Below are 14,040 nucleotides of genomic sequence, written 5' to 3' on the forward strand. Positions count from 1 at the left end.
TTCTTTATTCACATCTCCTTGAAATGTTTTAAGAGAGAAAACTACTCTTATAACTTATGTTTAGGTATATACGTTCCGTTGCCAGAATGGTATATATTCCCTGTACAATTTTTTTTTTACGAGCTGCTAATTTCTTCGTAGTTCAGTCTCCTGGTTGGAAGATAATCATATGTCTTCATACAGGGATGCTGCCAAGCATAGCTGATGCTTCCAGAAGTCCAGAAGGCCCTTGGCTGAGGGTTTTACAAGCATGGTTTACAAGCTGTTAGAACATAATCTCAAATCCCAATAATCTCAAATCCCAAAGGATATTTAGTTGCCTGAATTCTCACAGAAAGCAGTGAAAAGTTGGGTGCCTGAATATTCTTGAAATCTGGATCTGTAAGATCAAAAGACTGGAGCAACGACCGGAGTACTAAAAGGGAGCAACAGATCCATTATTGGATAACCCTTGCTAACTCACTCATGATCGAGTCCTAAATCTGGTGGGTCAGGGGCTGCAAAATTTCTGCCCCTAGTTCCCCAAAGGCCAGTTATACTTTTAACCACCGTTGCCACCGCCACCTGCCTGGAAGCAGTCGTATTTCTGCATGGGAGAGGTCTGCTGCTGAGACAGAAGATTGCACCAGCCTGGTCTGCTCTCAAGCATCAGAACAAAAATTTTGGCTTTGTACCACTAGATGGCAAACACAGACCATTCGATAAATTACCCGAGTCCTTCTAGGAGTTGCTTCACATCATAATTAATCTTCAGTTCTATTTTGCGGTACACACAGCCATTACCTGCTTCACCTGTTGCAAAACCCAGATCAGGTAAAGCAACTTTCATCTGAAGTCTCAGGTGAAGTCTGGATTTGATGAACCATCAGCGAGGCTGAGCAAAGCAATTCCAGTTGTTTGATTTTGAGTGGTTTTTGAAAGAGTTTTGAAAGATTGCTGTAATCTCTGCCTTTCTCTAGGGCTGCTTATCATGCTCTTTTATCACACCTCTATTAGTTCTTACATTCATTCTGGAGAGTAGCCTTTTCTATCTTTCTGCTTGATCTCACTTACTTCCAAGCAAACACCAGCTCTAACCACATCACTTGGTTGTCTCTCAGACTCTTTTCATTTTAAGTAGAGTGAATAGGGCCATCCAGATAATCAAATAAAGTTTTAATCTTCCTTCCAAATCAACTGTTGGACCAACCCTCCAGCTAATTCTGGTATCAGAAAAAAAAAATTTCACTCAGTAAGCCCACAAATTCCACTTCATCTTTTAAGCGCTCATAAAGATGGCTAGAGGAAGCCTGTTTCTTCTTCCTCCCCTTCTGTGGGATGGGTCTATGTCATTCTTCAGCTAGAACTGGTGCTCTTTAGCTGATTCCCAGCATTTGTGTTCAACCGAAGCAGAGCTAGCTAATCCCTAGGGCCAGGAAGGGGCTCTATTACAAACACTTAGCACACATTTGGAAGTTTCAAAAATAAATAGCATCCTTATTTAGTTATATTTCATCTGCAATTACTTAGCCCTTTCTGTTTCTTAGGATTACTATTGAAATAATTTCATTTGTCCACAATATTAAATTGATTTTGAGTGCTGAAATTGAAGTTTATTCAGAGAAGTGAATTAAGGCAGCACTCTGGGAGTGAACAAATGCTTTAAACATGCTAATGGGCAAATTCTATTCCGAGCTGCGCTGATGAAACCCTGCTGACTTAAGTGGTTCTGTTTCAGGGAACCAGAGACTAGATTTTGGTCTGAGAAGCTTAAGAGGTTTTCACAACAGGACTTCTCTCAAAAAATATTGTTTTAGCCAAATGCAGAATGTTTTATGGAAGCAGGTCTTAGTTTAATTACTCCTGAAGCAATGGTGAGTCATAAAGTTCTGAACATTTTAGAAATTTTTTAATAAACATAGATTTTTGGTCCAGGAACAATAATCAGATTGTTTAACATAGTGTGACCTCTAGCTCTCTGATCAATGCTAAACCTGGGCTTTCTCAAACATCTGCTTTCAAACTTCTCTTTTTTGTTTTTCTCTAGCATGTATCAACAACACTAATTTATCACAGTTTTTAAAATATAATAAATAGCATTAAGTTACCCTATTTCTGGCTACCTACCTGCTCAAGCATGCGACAGGAGGCAGGAGAGCTGGCTTACCCAGGAGAGGGGTCTAATAGCTGCTCATTGTTATGTTCCTGAGGTGCCTCCAGGAAACAGTTTGTCTACTTTGAGATCCCTAGGGAATGTCTTTGAGACCAATTTAATATTATTTTAAAAGAGATTTTTTTTTTTAAAGGAAATTTCTTTAGACAATTCCAAAATGCACTTGATATGTAAAGGATTCTAAATTTTTGCTGTATAATCTTAACCAGACAGCTATTCTCTGATGTTCACCATATCCTTCTCTTAGACTCTTCCATTCCCTCCCTTCCTCCTTAGATAATTTTATTTATTCAATAATATATGCTTGGGTAGCATTTAAACTCATATATGTAGAGGAGTAAAGGCTGCTAAGGTGCAAAAAGATTCCTACAATCCTCAAACATTTGCCTGAAGAGTCAAACTTGCATGACCATACATTTTTTCCAAGTGTTTTTCAGTGTCAGTGACACTAACTCTAAGATGGAAGAAGGTGGAGGAGTGATGGTCAAGTCTTTCTAAGAGAACTTAATTCCTTTTACTAGTATTTCTCAATACTTTGAATTTTCTCTTTTAATCACTTATAAAAATTTTTTCCAATGACCATTTTGATAATTTTGGAAATATTCCTGTGTTGTATGGCCCACTTGTGGTCCATAGACTTTGAGTGGACTATATCAGTGCAGAGAAGTAGATGGCTCCAGAGAACGGCAGAGAGGGAAATTATCCAAGTAATTTAAGTACATGCTTCTGTCCACTGATTAGGGAATTTAAGGTCCTTATAAGGATGATTAGTTCATTTAAAAAAAAAAGCTGTCTCTTCCATTGAGCAGCATATAATAAATTCTTCAAGATCTGATCTGCTCTTTCCTAAGTAGGGCCACATAGCATATCCTGCTTATGTTATTCTGCCTTTTCCTGCAAAAACTCTGAACAAAGCATGATTTGGTTAAAAAGAAAATTAAAGATATAGTAGTTTTGTTAAGTTGTAGGCTTTGTTGTTTGCTGGAGTTGTTTCTAGCTGAAAATGAAGGGCAAATTTCAATCATCATAATAATGTGACCAGCGTAATTTACTTGTAAACTTGATGACAATGTTTTGTGTAGTCAGTATGAATTTTAATTTAATTTATTACTCAATGAGATTAAGAAATGCTTAGAAATCACATTTGCAAGAATAAAGAGAAAAAGGCTTTTAAAAGGGTAGTTCTTCAGAGCTTTCTCTAAGGTGAGGTTTCTGGACACTACTAGACTGTGGATTTACAGACGATGCTTTTATTTTAACAGTTAACACCACTTCTTTACTTCTGTCTGACTAGGCCTGTGATGGCCCTGTTGAAGTTTTAGCAAGGCAGGTCGGCAAGCAGCCTGGCAAAACCAATGAATGCTACTTGAATGTTATTTATTCTCTATGTGACCTGACAATACATAAAACGCAAGTTGCCGAGTATCTGTGCACAGTGGTGTAGAAATACCCTTAAACAGTTCATTTCTGGATCCTGAAAAATGACTCTGTGGATACCATTCACCATATCTTATGTGAAGTGTTATCAAAAACAAACATGCACTCAATAAATTGCACCTAAAATCCATGGAATAAAAAGATCCCTAAACTTCAAGACTTTAATACAAACATTCATTTTTTAATTTTCCTACCTTGCTCTGTCAGATTAGAGATGATGTACGTACAGCTGGCTCATTGGATCCCTTATTCCCTGGGACTCTTGTCCCCGAGGATTTGGCCTCATTCTCTGCACGCATGAATAAAATGAGATCTGGATTTAAACAAAGTTGAAGGAGCTGCAATTGTTAATAGGAACCTGAAAAAACAGAGTTGGCTCTATTAGCTTTAAAGGATGAATTTGATCTTGAAGTTGATGATAGTGGGGAATTTCACTTTAATGCCAATAGTCAATGGTTAGAGTCCGTATTTTTTTTTTTATGAGGAGGTGTGTTATTTCCCATAATATTCATTTGGCTGAGATTTAAAACAAAACTTGCAGTTTTCTATGGCATGTCTCCTGTTTTCCTCTGCTACTATACTTCACCTAAGAGAGAACAGAGTTTCATTCCTATAAATATGTCCTTTGGTAAAATCTTTACCAACACATTTTTGAATTCCACCACTGCCCGCTTGAATCAAATAGCTTCATTACCAAGAAATTCTTTAATAAGATGCAACACCAGTCAAACATACTTTTGAAAACATTCTTGAGTCCTTTTCCAAGCATCAGAGTGTCTTTCCTCTCTCCAAACCTTTAATTTTATTTTCTTTTATTTCATTTTGGAAAACCTTTCCAGTGCAATAAGAGTCAAGAACCCAAATTTCACTATATGAAGAAGAGATGACTGTGCCTGCATCCGACATCAGCTCTGCGCGTAGGTGTGGCACCGACACTGAGGCTGTGAGATGCGGCCACCAAGTACAGGTAAGACCTGACAGGGACAAGCCAGTCCGGACACCGCTAGGTGGGGACCTGGCACTGGGACAACATGAATCAGTGGGGCATAATTAATAGATTTAACGACGCAAGGAAGGAAACTACCTCATGTTCTGTCAAAGCAGAAATGGATGTTAAACTTTTGTTCAACTATAATTCTCATGATTATCTTTTTTGTTTAAGTAGAGCTAAAATAAAATAGCCCATCACTCTTCAGGCCACAGATCTGGGTCAATAGTATTAAAAGGAATTGCATTAGCTAGTTATTTTTAATTAGAAAGGCCACGGCAGCAGCGATAAGTAGCTGCAAATTATTCTAAAATTAAAATTCAGATCCAGAGCTGGGTATCATTATTGCAGGTAATTAGTGCAATCAGTACAGCCTACGCGCAACAAACAATTCGCAAATATCAGATAATTTGATCTGCAATATTTTCTTTGATGAAAGCAGCTAGACAATATTTCAATTGATAGTTTCTGTCCTTGGCTTTGTTTTCTGGTGTAACATTTGGGAACCCGCTGCTCCCTATGGCAACTCTTTTTCTCTCGGATCAATACGCGTTTTATGTTTCATGAAGCCTGGCCTGCGTACAGTTACCTCTGCTGAATTCCCAAGGCAAAAATAATCTTTTAACATATCTTGAAAGTTAGTATATATAAGAGTCTTCTGATTGACCAAGCCTGCCAAAATAATATACAGAAAGTCTTGCTGGGTTCAGTTTCAGGATAAACCAAGAGAATGGCAAACCTAGACACACTGTAGGATGAAATGCCTCTGCTCAGCATGCAGAAGGCTATTCTTAATTCAAAATAAATAGCTATTGCTCTCTCATGGATAGACAGAATAATACACTTTAGTTTTTCTTTGTCAGCCCCAGTACAACTCTGTCTTGTGTTGGCAGACTGAAGTCTTCATCAGCAGTTCTGTAATAGCACCATCAGTCCAAAGGATTATTGCAATAGATATTTAATAAAGAACGTTCTAATCCCTATTGCTGATATTCTGCTACAGAAATGACTGAGACCTGTTGATTCTAAAGAGGCATTTTATTTTAAGTCTTACTTAAGGCAAAAAAAAGCAGAACTAAGTAAAAGCAGTAATTTACTGCAGTTTATCTCAAAGTGACAAAGTTGCTCATTCTTACCACTAGTGTTTAAAAATTTGAAACTGCAATTCTTCACCCAAATAAATCCTGAACTACAAAATCTAGCCCTGGTCCTATATGACTCTTAAAAATACAGATCAAAAATCATATCAGCTCTAACTGTTGACACACTTGTAAAATTACCTTGCATTGTAGTCTCCTGTTTAGCACTTGCAACAGGCTATCCCACGAGGATGCAGCTGTCCCACAGTGCCAGCAAAGCAGCCGAGGTTTGGGGATCCCGCTTCCCAATCCCATTCCCTTCCATCCAGTAGCTGGCTTTTGGGAGGAGGGAAGCCCAGCGATGAGTTACTGTCCAACCCTATGAGACATTACCTGCTTTCCTCGAGAGGCCAAGACCCAGCCGCTGACTTCTGCCTTCTGAGTTCCCTTTTTCTATCAGACTTACAAGTCCTCAAAATAGCATCTCTTTTCATTACGAAAACTACTGTTTGTTTGATTTCATAGAGGATTTGGTTTTCCTACTCATTTTGTGAAAGACAATCTCACACCAAGCTAATGGACAGGGTAAAATCCTAAGATAAAGGACATCGATTGCAAGCATTCCAATAAAAATTATTAACTAAAAAAGCCTATAATTTATACATTCAATATAAAATTCATAGGTCCCATTAATATACAGTGGGTTAGAGAAACAGAGAAATCAGAACACTGAAAAGAAATTTGTTTTCAAATTACTCCATAGGGCAAATCTTTATACTATTTAAGCCAGAGACAAAATTACAGCAACTTCTTTGGGAATTAAGCCCACCTGATTTTTATTTGCAGTTTGGTAATACAGCTGACAAAAGAGAAAATAAAAATCTTGAAATGTTCAGTATTAGAACATTACAATCACTTTTTTCATCTTGATAGTTTTCCCAGGACACATGTTCACCTGGGATGTAGCCATGCATGCCCAGAGAATACGAATAACATACCCAAATTGTATTGTATAAATCAGTTTATTTTCTTTTTTCTTTGTCTTGTTTCAGATGTCACTGATCTTTAGTAGTTGTTCATCATGTGAGCTCTTGCTATATTAGCTGCATTTTCTGTAGCCGCTGAAAAATAATGATACTAATTTTTAGCATATAATTATGAATATCCAAAAATACAAGATAATACTTTATAAGACAAAATGAACTAAGATGGTCCACCAGTAAACTGTATTTACAATCCTATTCCCTTTGCTTTTGGTCGTGGCTAGCATACATCTCATCTTTCACCATTGGTTTAAATGAAGTCAGGCTCATTATGAATAACAAAAAAAGGAAAATTTTGGAAATCTCTTCTGGTAGCATCAATTTCTTCATGATTTCACCCAGGGAGTGATCAACAACTTAGGTAGGAACCATATCACACTCATTACAGGAAAAAAAAGCAACAGAGATACTGGGAGGACTGTGCATTCTGCTATATATGGTTAATTAAAATTATCCATCACAGTCCCAAGTCAACAAAAACTTGAATAGGTTTTAAGGCCAGCAGGAATAACTGTAATTGTCTAAAATGATTCTTCCCACAACGCAGACTACAGAATACTCTTTGGTACCGTCTGAATCAAGACAGAGCTGGGGGGTGAGCTGAGGCACAGTCTTTAAGAAATGCATTCAGCCTTGGCTTTCAGACTGCAAATGATGGCAAATCCATTACAACCCGAAATCAATTGCATCAGCCATTAATCATCCTTACTGTTAAAAATGTGCACCTTATCTATAGCCTGATTTCTCATAGATTCAGTTTCTAGCCACTCCAGTTTTTATAACCTTAACTGAAAAATTAAAAGTCATCTATTATCAGAAAACTTTTCCCCCTGTAAGACATCACCAGCTGTTTCTAACCCTTCAGGTGCCCTCTGCTCAGCTAAAAAACTTTCCCAGACATAATTCCTGTAACGCTTTTCTGATCATTTTCCAATTGCTCACATTTATTTTTATTTGCAACACGAGCAGCAGAACCAGACCTAGTCTGCAAGGATTTTTCCGTGCTGAATAAATCGACGATACCAGTTTTCTCCCTTCCTTCCTCAATATTTTCACGTGGCTATATATATACCTGTGTTTTGTCCATCCCTGTGCAGTAAAGCATTTCAGCTTCAGTGAGTAAAACTGATGGACCTTAAGCATACGTTCAACGATGCTCCTAAATATAGCTCCACTTGAGTATACTTCTACAGTTGAGAACATGTCCACCTACTTCGCTAAATTGGCCTAATGTACAGTGACTTCCAGCCTCCTCCACCTCTACCACTACCTCTTCTTGCCTGTTTCAGAGCCTAACCGTAATGGGAGGTTTTTACTGGGATGCTACATCTGCATCTATATATTTTGACTTGCTTTGGCATTAATTATTTTTTATCTCTTTACATTGAGTATCTCTTAGATGACAGAATGTGTGAATTTCTGAGTAACGTCTAATTTTAAATAAATATCATTCAGCAGAACAGTGGGTCTGTGTATTTTGCAATGGAAACAGAATATGTGGCAATGAAGGGAAAGAGCCAGTAAAACATACATTTCTAAAATCAGGAACTGCAAAGATTTTTTTTTCGCTCAGAACCATTGCAATAGCAGTTAAATTCCGTTACTTCCAATCTGCCAGCTGTGAGAGAGAAGTGCAATTTTAACAGGTGAATAAAAAAAAGAAAAACGAGACAAAGCTCTGAAGGAAAAGCACAAAAGCCATTACAAAGATGATTTCAGGATGAAAAAAACCCACCCCAAATCTCTCAGCAAGTGACAGCTGTGGTTTTAATGGACTATTTTAAAATGAGATTTATATGCAAACTGCCTACAGAAAGTAAAAAAAGGATGCCAATAACCTATAAATGTTAAAGGTTTTTATCTCAGGCTCAAAAAGTGTTAATGGCAATGGACGGAATATTATACCATACCATAAACGTCCCCATTACATGATTGCTGCTCTGGCCTGGTATGAATGATCCGGTACACGTGCTGCAGCAATGCGGTTGTCCTGTTGCCTGCTCCTGCTCCACCTCTTCCCAACTCACTGGAGTCTATTAGCACGGGGGGGTTTAGTCTCATATGCCACCCCATCACAAACCAATATTATTTTCTACTACCATTGAAAATATTCCTGATCTCTTAGTGCATTCCTGTGACTTGAAAACAGGTTTGGAGCATGCATGAAATGTTGGATCAACATTGAAGACTGTATCACCAGTGCACCTATAGGTACAGGTGTGTCTTTGGCTGATGAAACTTCCTCCAGCTCAATGATAGGTCTTTTTCCATAAGCACCTCCAGTGAGCAACTTCAGTTCACACCAGCTGAAATTCAAGAATGTTTGCTAAAGATGAAATTGGTGGGAGAGGATATTATATCCTCTAAATTCTGAGTTACGCAGGAACCAGACAGCCAAATGCAACACTTGGCCGATAAAAGAGATACTTTGGAAACTCCTCTCTACTTTGGGTCTGCCTATTGCAGACAGCAGTGTAGAAAGCATAGTAAAATTTCATTCTTCAGATGTCTGACAAGTGAGCTCTGTCAATTTTTTTTTCAATGGGTTAAGGCGTCTTTCCCAGCTGCTTGCGCCTCCTCTCTGCCTGACTCCACCACACACAGCAGAGCTGGCAAGAAGGAACAGATGCCTGCACCTCCGCTGCTCCTAGCCACGGCCCAACGTCTTCGCTTCCAGCACCGGGGCTGATTTGTACCAAGCCACCAGTGTGTGCGTGGTGTGGGCAGGCTATGTTGTTATTGGGCCACTATTATTATTAAGCAGACAGATACCTACACATCTGTTTATTTAAATAGCTAATGCATACTGACTGCATGCATGTAAATACATACATGCATATAGATATCGTATTATATACATAATTTGTGCTGATGGATTTGCATGTATGTGCACACACACACCTCTACACTGGTGAAGCAATGAATGTAAACTAAACAAGCAAATCAGATCATTGCTTTTTTACATAAAATAGCCACATTTCTGGACCAGCAGCTTCAACAGGCATGTGCACAAGTACTTGTGCAATTCGGTCCTTCATTTTTACAAATTGTAAGAGGCACTGCTTAGGAAAGCAGAGTTTGTGCAAGCAACACATTGCCTCAGCATCACAGCTTTAGTCATGGTATTTAGAATTCAGTGGTAACAAAGCTAAATTCTCCCTCCAATATTAAATATAACTCTGCTTAAATGGGGAAAAGTAACTCTGCTTAAATGGGGAAATTTCTTAAGCGAGAGCTAAAGTGAAGCTCCAGTTGTAACTGTAACAATTTTAGAAAATTGCCTTAAAGGTTGCAGAGCTTTTTTTTTTTTTTACTCCTTATTTAGTAACCCTAACACTTAATCTTCCTTCATGTCTCTGCAGATCCAGCAAGGTACAGTGAGTCTTGTCCTTCCCCATCTGCTTGGAGAAGCAGCTGGAAGGCCTTTCTCAGCCCTTCTAGTGCCAAAACAGGCTGTTGAGTCAAGAACGGGTTTGATCTCTGTCAATGGTTTTAAAAAATAATTAAGTTTTGGAGAAACTAAATCCGTAATATTTTGAGTAAAAATCACTAAAGCATTCTCTGAAACACAGGCATAACATTAGTGCATGGCGAGTCCAACAGCACAGCATTCACACCTGTACTGCTTAGGGTCATAACTCCGCTCGCTAGCTGCGCTGGAGCCCTACCGAGAGGAATGATTCATCCCATAAAAGAGCTGAAAAGAGAAAGAATCGGGTTTCATTTGCCGGGTTTCTTGTAATGCATCTCAGTCGTCCAGCAGAACCGTTCGGAACAATTACCGATTTAGGCTGTTTCCCCTCTCCATGGAAGAAACCCAGCCCGCCCCGCTCCCCCCACGGCAACTTTCAGCCCCGCTCGCAGCCAGCGAGAGGCCAAGCGAGCTGTGGCCGTGCCCGTCCCCGGCAGCCCCGCTTCCCCCGGGGATGCTGGGGGGGGGGGGGGGGGGGCATTTCCCCGTTCCCCGCGGTGGGACCGCGCTTTTCCCTCCAGCTGCGCAAAACCGCCGCGCAAAGCCGGTGACGGCTGCAAAAAATTGCGGGGATGACTCGGTCTCGGGAGGGAGGAAAGGAGAGCCGCAGGGCGACCGCCCCCGCCGCGCCGTCCCGTCCCGTCCCCCTCAAACCCCGCTGCCCGCCGGCTCGGACGGGGCGTCCCCGGCGCCGGAGCATGCTCAGAGGGCGGCGGGGGCGGGAGGGCCGGCCCGCGGAGCGGGCGGCGGGGAGCCGGCAGCGGGGGCGTCGCTCCGCCGCGCTGGGAGCCCCGGCGGGCGCGGGGCGGGCGGAGCCAGCCAGGCCGGGCGGGAGCCAGCCGGAGCCGCGGAGCCGCGCAGCGCGGAGCGGCCACCTCGAGGAGAGGGCGCGGAGCGGGTACCCCGAGCAGGGGGGCGCGCTGAGCCGCGGAGCGGGGAGCGCAAGCGAGGGGGACGCGGAGCGGGGAGCGCAAGCGAGGGGGACGCGGAGCGGGTAGCCCAACCGGGTGCCGCGGGGCAGAGACCCCGTGCAGGGGGACGCGCCGAACTGCGGAGCGGGGACCCCAGGCAGCAGCCGCGGGGCAGGGACCCCGAGCAGGGGGCGCGCTGAGCGGCGGGGCGCAGAGCCCGATACGCGCCGAGCCGCGGAGCGGGGCCGCCGGAGCGGCGGGGCGGGGGGCATCCAGCAGGGGTGGCGGCGGGGCAGCGGTCCCATGGGGCCGGGCGGCGGGGCGGCGCTGGCTGCTCGGCGCGTCCCGGCCGCCGCCGCCCCGCCGCCGCCGGCGGGAGCCTCCAGCCATGCTGCGGGGCGGCCGGAGCCCACTGTCGCCGGCGGCGGGGCCCCCCGGCGGGACGCGGGGGCCGGCGGGCGCCCCTGGGGCGGCGCAGGTGGCGGCGGGCAGCCTGCTGGCTCTGCTTATCCTCTGGACGCTCTTTGGGAACGTGCTGGTGTGTGCGGCCATCGTCCGCTACCGGCACCTGAGGAGCAAGGTCACCAACATCTTCATCGTGTCCCTGGCTGTCTCGGACCTGCTGGTGGCTCTGCTAGTCATGCCCTGGAAGGCGGTGGCTGAGGTGGCTGGGTACTGGCCCTTTGGGGCTTTCTGCAACATCTGGGTGGCCTTCGATATCATGTGCTCCACGGCCTCCATCCTGAACCTATGCGTGATTAGCGTGGACAGGTACTGGGCTATTTCCAGCCCTTTCCGCTATGAGAGGAAGATGACCCAACGGTTGGCTCTGGTCATGATCAGTGTGGCATGGGCTTTGTCTGTGCTCATCTCCTTCATCCCTGTCCAGCTCAACTGGCACAAAGGTGGGGATGTTGTTGCTGCTGGTGATATTGGAGATGGATTTGGCACTGGCTGGGCAGCAGCAGGTGCTGTCACCACCTGGGCAGAAGATCTGAGCACCACATGGGTGGCATTAGCAGCAATGAGACCCTCTGATGGGACCTCTGGCAGCAATGATACCCTCACTGGACCATCAGAGAGCTGTGACTCCAGCCTCAACAGGACTTACGCTATTTCATCCTCCTTGATCAGTTTTTATATCCCGGTGGCTATCATGATAGTTACCTACACTCGAATCTACCGCATTGCCCAGGTGCAGATTCGCCGTATCTCTTCCCTGGAGAGGGCAGCGGAGCATGCGCAGAGCTGCCGGAGCAGCCACGTTGACTGCCGCCATCACACAAGCCTCAAGTCCTCCATCAGGAAAGAGACCAAGGTGTTGAAGACTCTCTCCGTCATCATGGGTGTCTTTGTCTGCTGCTGGTTGCCATTCTTCATCTTGAACTGCATGGTTCCCTTCTGCGAGAGCCCACCCAGTGATCCCGATGCTGGCCTTCCCTGCGTCAGTGAGACCACCTTTAATATCTTTGTCTGGTTTGGTTGGGCCAACTCCTCTCTCAACCCCATCATCTATGCCTTCAATGCTGACTTTAGAAAGGTCTTCTCCAACCTCCTGGGATGCGGTCAGTTTTGCTCTAGTACTCCAGTGGAGACTGTTAATATAAGCAACGAGCTTATCTCTTACAACCAGGACACCCTTTTCCATAAGGAGATAGTGACTGCTTATGTTAACATGATCCCAAATGTGGTTGACTGTGAGGAAAATCGCGAGGACCCTTTTGATAGGATGTCCCAGCTCTCCCCTGACCACGAGGCTGCCACTGACTCTGTCTGTGAGCTGGACTGTGAGGGGGAGATTTCACTAGGCAAAATAACACCTTTCACTCCAAATGGTTTACATTAAATTGCATCCTGTCCTGGTCAGTTCTTCTTGGATTATACAACAAAATACTAGCACTGAGTGGAAAAACCTGCTTGATTTTATGCTATAGTTCAGTCAGTCACTTCATGCTAAACTCACTTCTACATGTAGCACTTTGCGGGATGTAGACACTGTCACACAGGGAGCTGGCAGCACAAACTTCATTCAGCACTTCCCCAGGCTGAGAGAGGAGCGGGCAGTCGTGTTGATTAGCTGTCGTGAGGTATTGTGGTATAATTACCGTCAGTTCATGTTTATAACGTGTTTGCAAATGATAGGTGCCATTGTCAGTGCTAAGTATTGCAACTTCTAAAATCAGGGACAGATGTGGCTGGCATAGACGTTAAACAGAAAAAAATTCTAGGCTGTTCATTTGTTCAGATCTTGTGTTTCTTTTTCTCTGTTGTTTTTTGTTTGGGTTTTTTTGTTGTTGTTTTTTTTTTATTTTAAAGCTGGAAATGGTGAGGTGGTGATTTGGATGATCATTTAAATGCGTGTTTCTGCCAAAACAGATTATGTGAAATCCATGTTCTCCTAGGCGGCATTGTTGCCTATGATATCTTTGCCATGTTCCCAGATGAATAAATAAAAGTTACATTGACCAAGGGGTTATTATCTTTCATTTATCACCCTGAAAGGTTTACAACAAGTATTGAAACTTTAACATTTATGTTTGAATGGTTAGAATGATTAACAGCTAAACCCTATTATTTTAAAAGCAAAATAGTCTGTATAGAAAATACAATTTTTGAAGAAAAGCAAGGCTTATAGGAATGATTGACTTAAATGAACTCTTATATGGCTCTACTGACAGCTAGATTTATGCCCCTTTTTCTTTAGTATTGTAACTGCTGCTATCCCTCTCTGCAGCTAAGAATATCAATATATATACCTACAAGCTATTAAAAATTTCCACTTAATTCTATACTTGAACTTACTTTTTAAAGATACTATTAATGAGAAGAGTTTGGTGATAGCATTAGGAGCTGGATGTGTCTAAAAACAATAATTATATTTGAAAATGATGTTAATAATCAGCATTTCCCGGTGTAGACATTAGAGAACTCATTCAAACCAAGAGAAGAAAAAAATGC

General features: G+C 42.9%; 1 protein-coding gene across 1 annotated transcript; it reads left to right on the forward strand.

Moving 5' to 3' along the window:
• Positions 1 to 11,470: 11,470 nt before the first annotated feature.
• Positions 11,471 to 12,928, forward strand: DRD5 (dopamine receptor D5). Its single transcript, XM_075150531.1, has one exon. It carries the CDS (start codon positions 11,471 to 11,473, stop codon positions 12,926 to 12,928), a length of 1,458 nt encoding a protein of 485 aa, XP_075006632.1.
• Positions 12,929 to 14,040: the final 1,112 nt, after the last annotated feature.

The sequence above is a fragment of the Calonectris borealis genome, chromosome 4 (assembly GCF_964195595.1).
Source record: "Calonectris borealis chromosome 4, bCalBor7.hap1.2, whole genome shotgun sequence".
In the NCBI taxonomy this organism is placed as follows: Eukaryota; Metazoa; Chordata; class Aves; order Procellariiformes; family Procellariidae; genus Calonectris; species Calonectris borealis.

Bases quoted from the DNA above. Each gene is read 5' to 3' on its own strand.
- DRD5 (XM_075150531.1), top strand. From the start codon at position 11,471: ATGCTGCGGGGCGGCCGGAGCCCACTGTCGCCGGCGGCGGGGCCCCCC.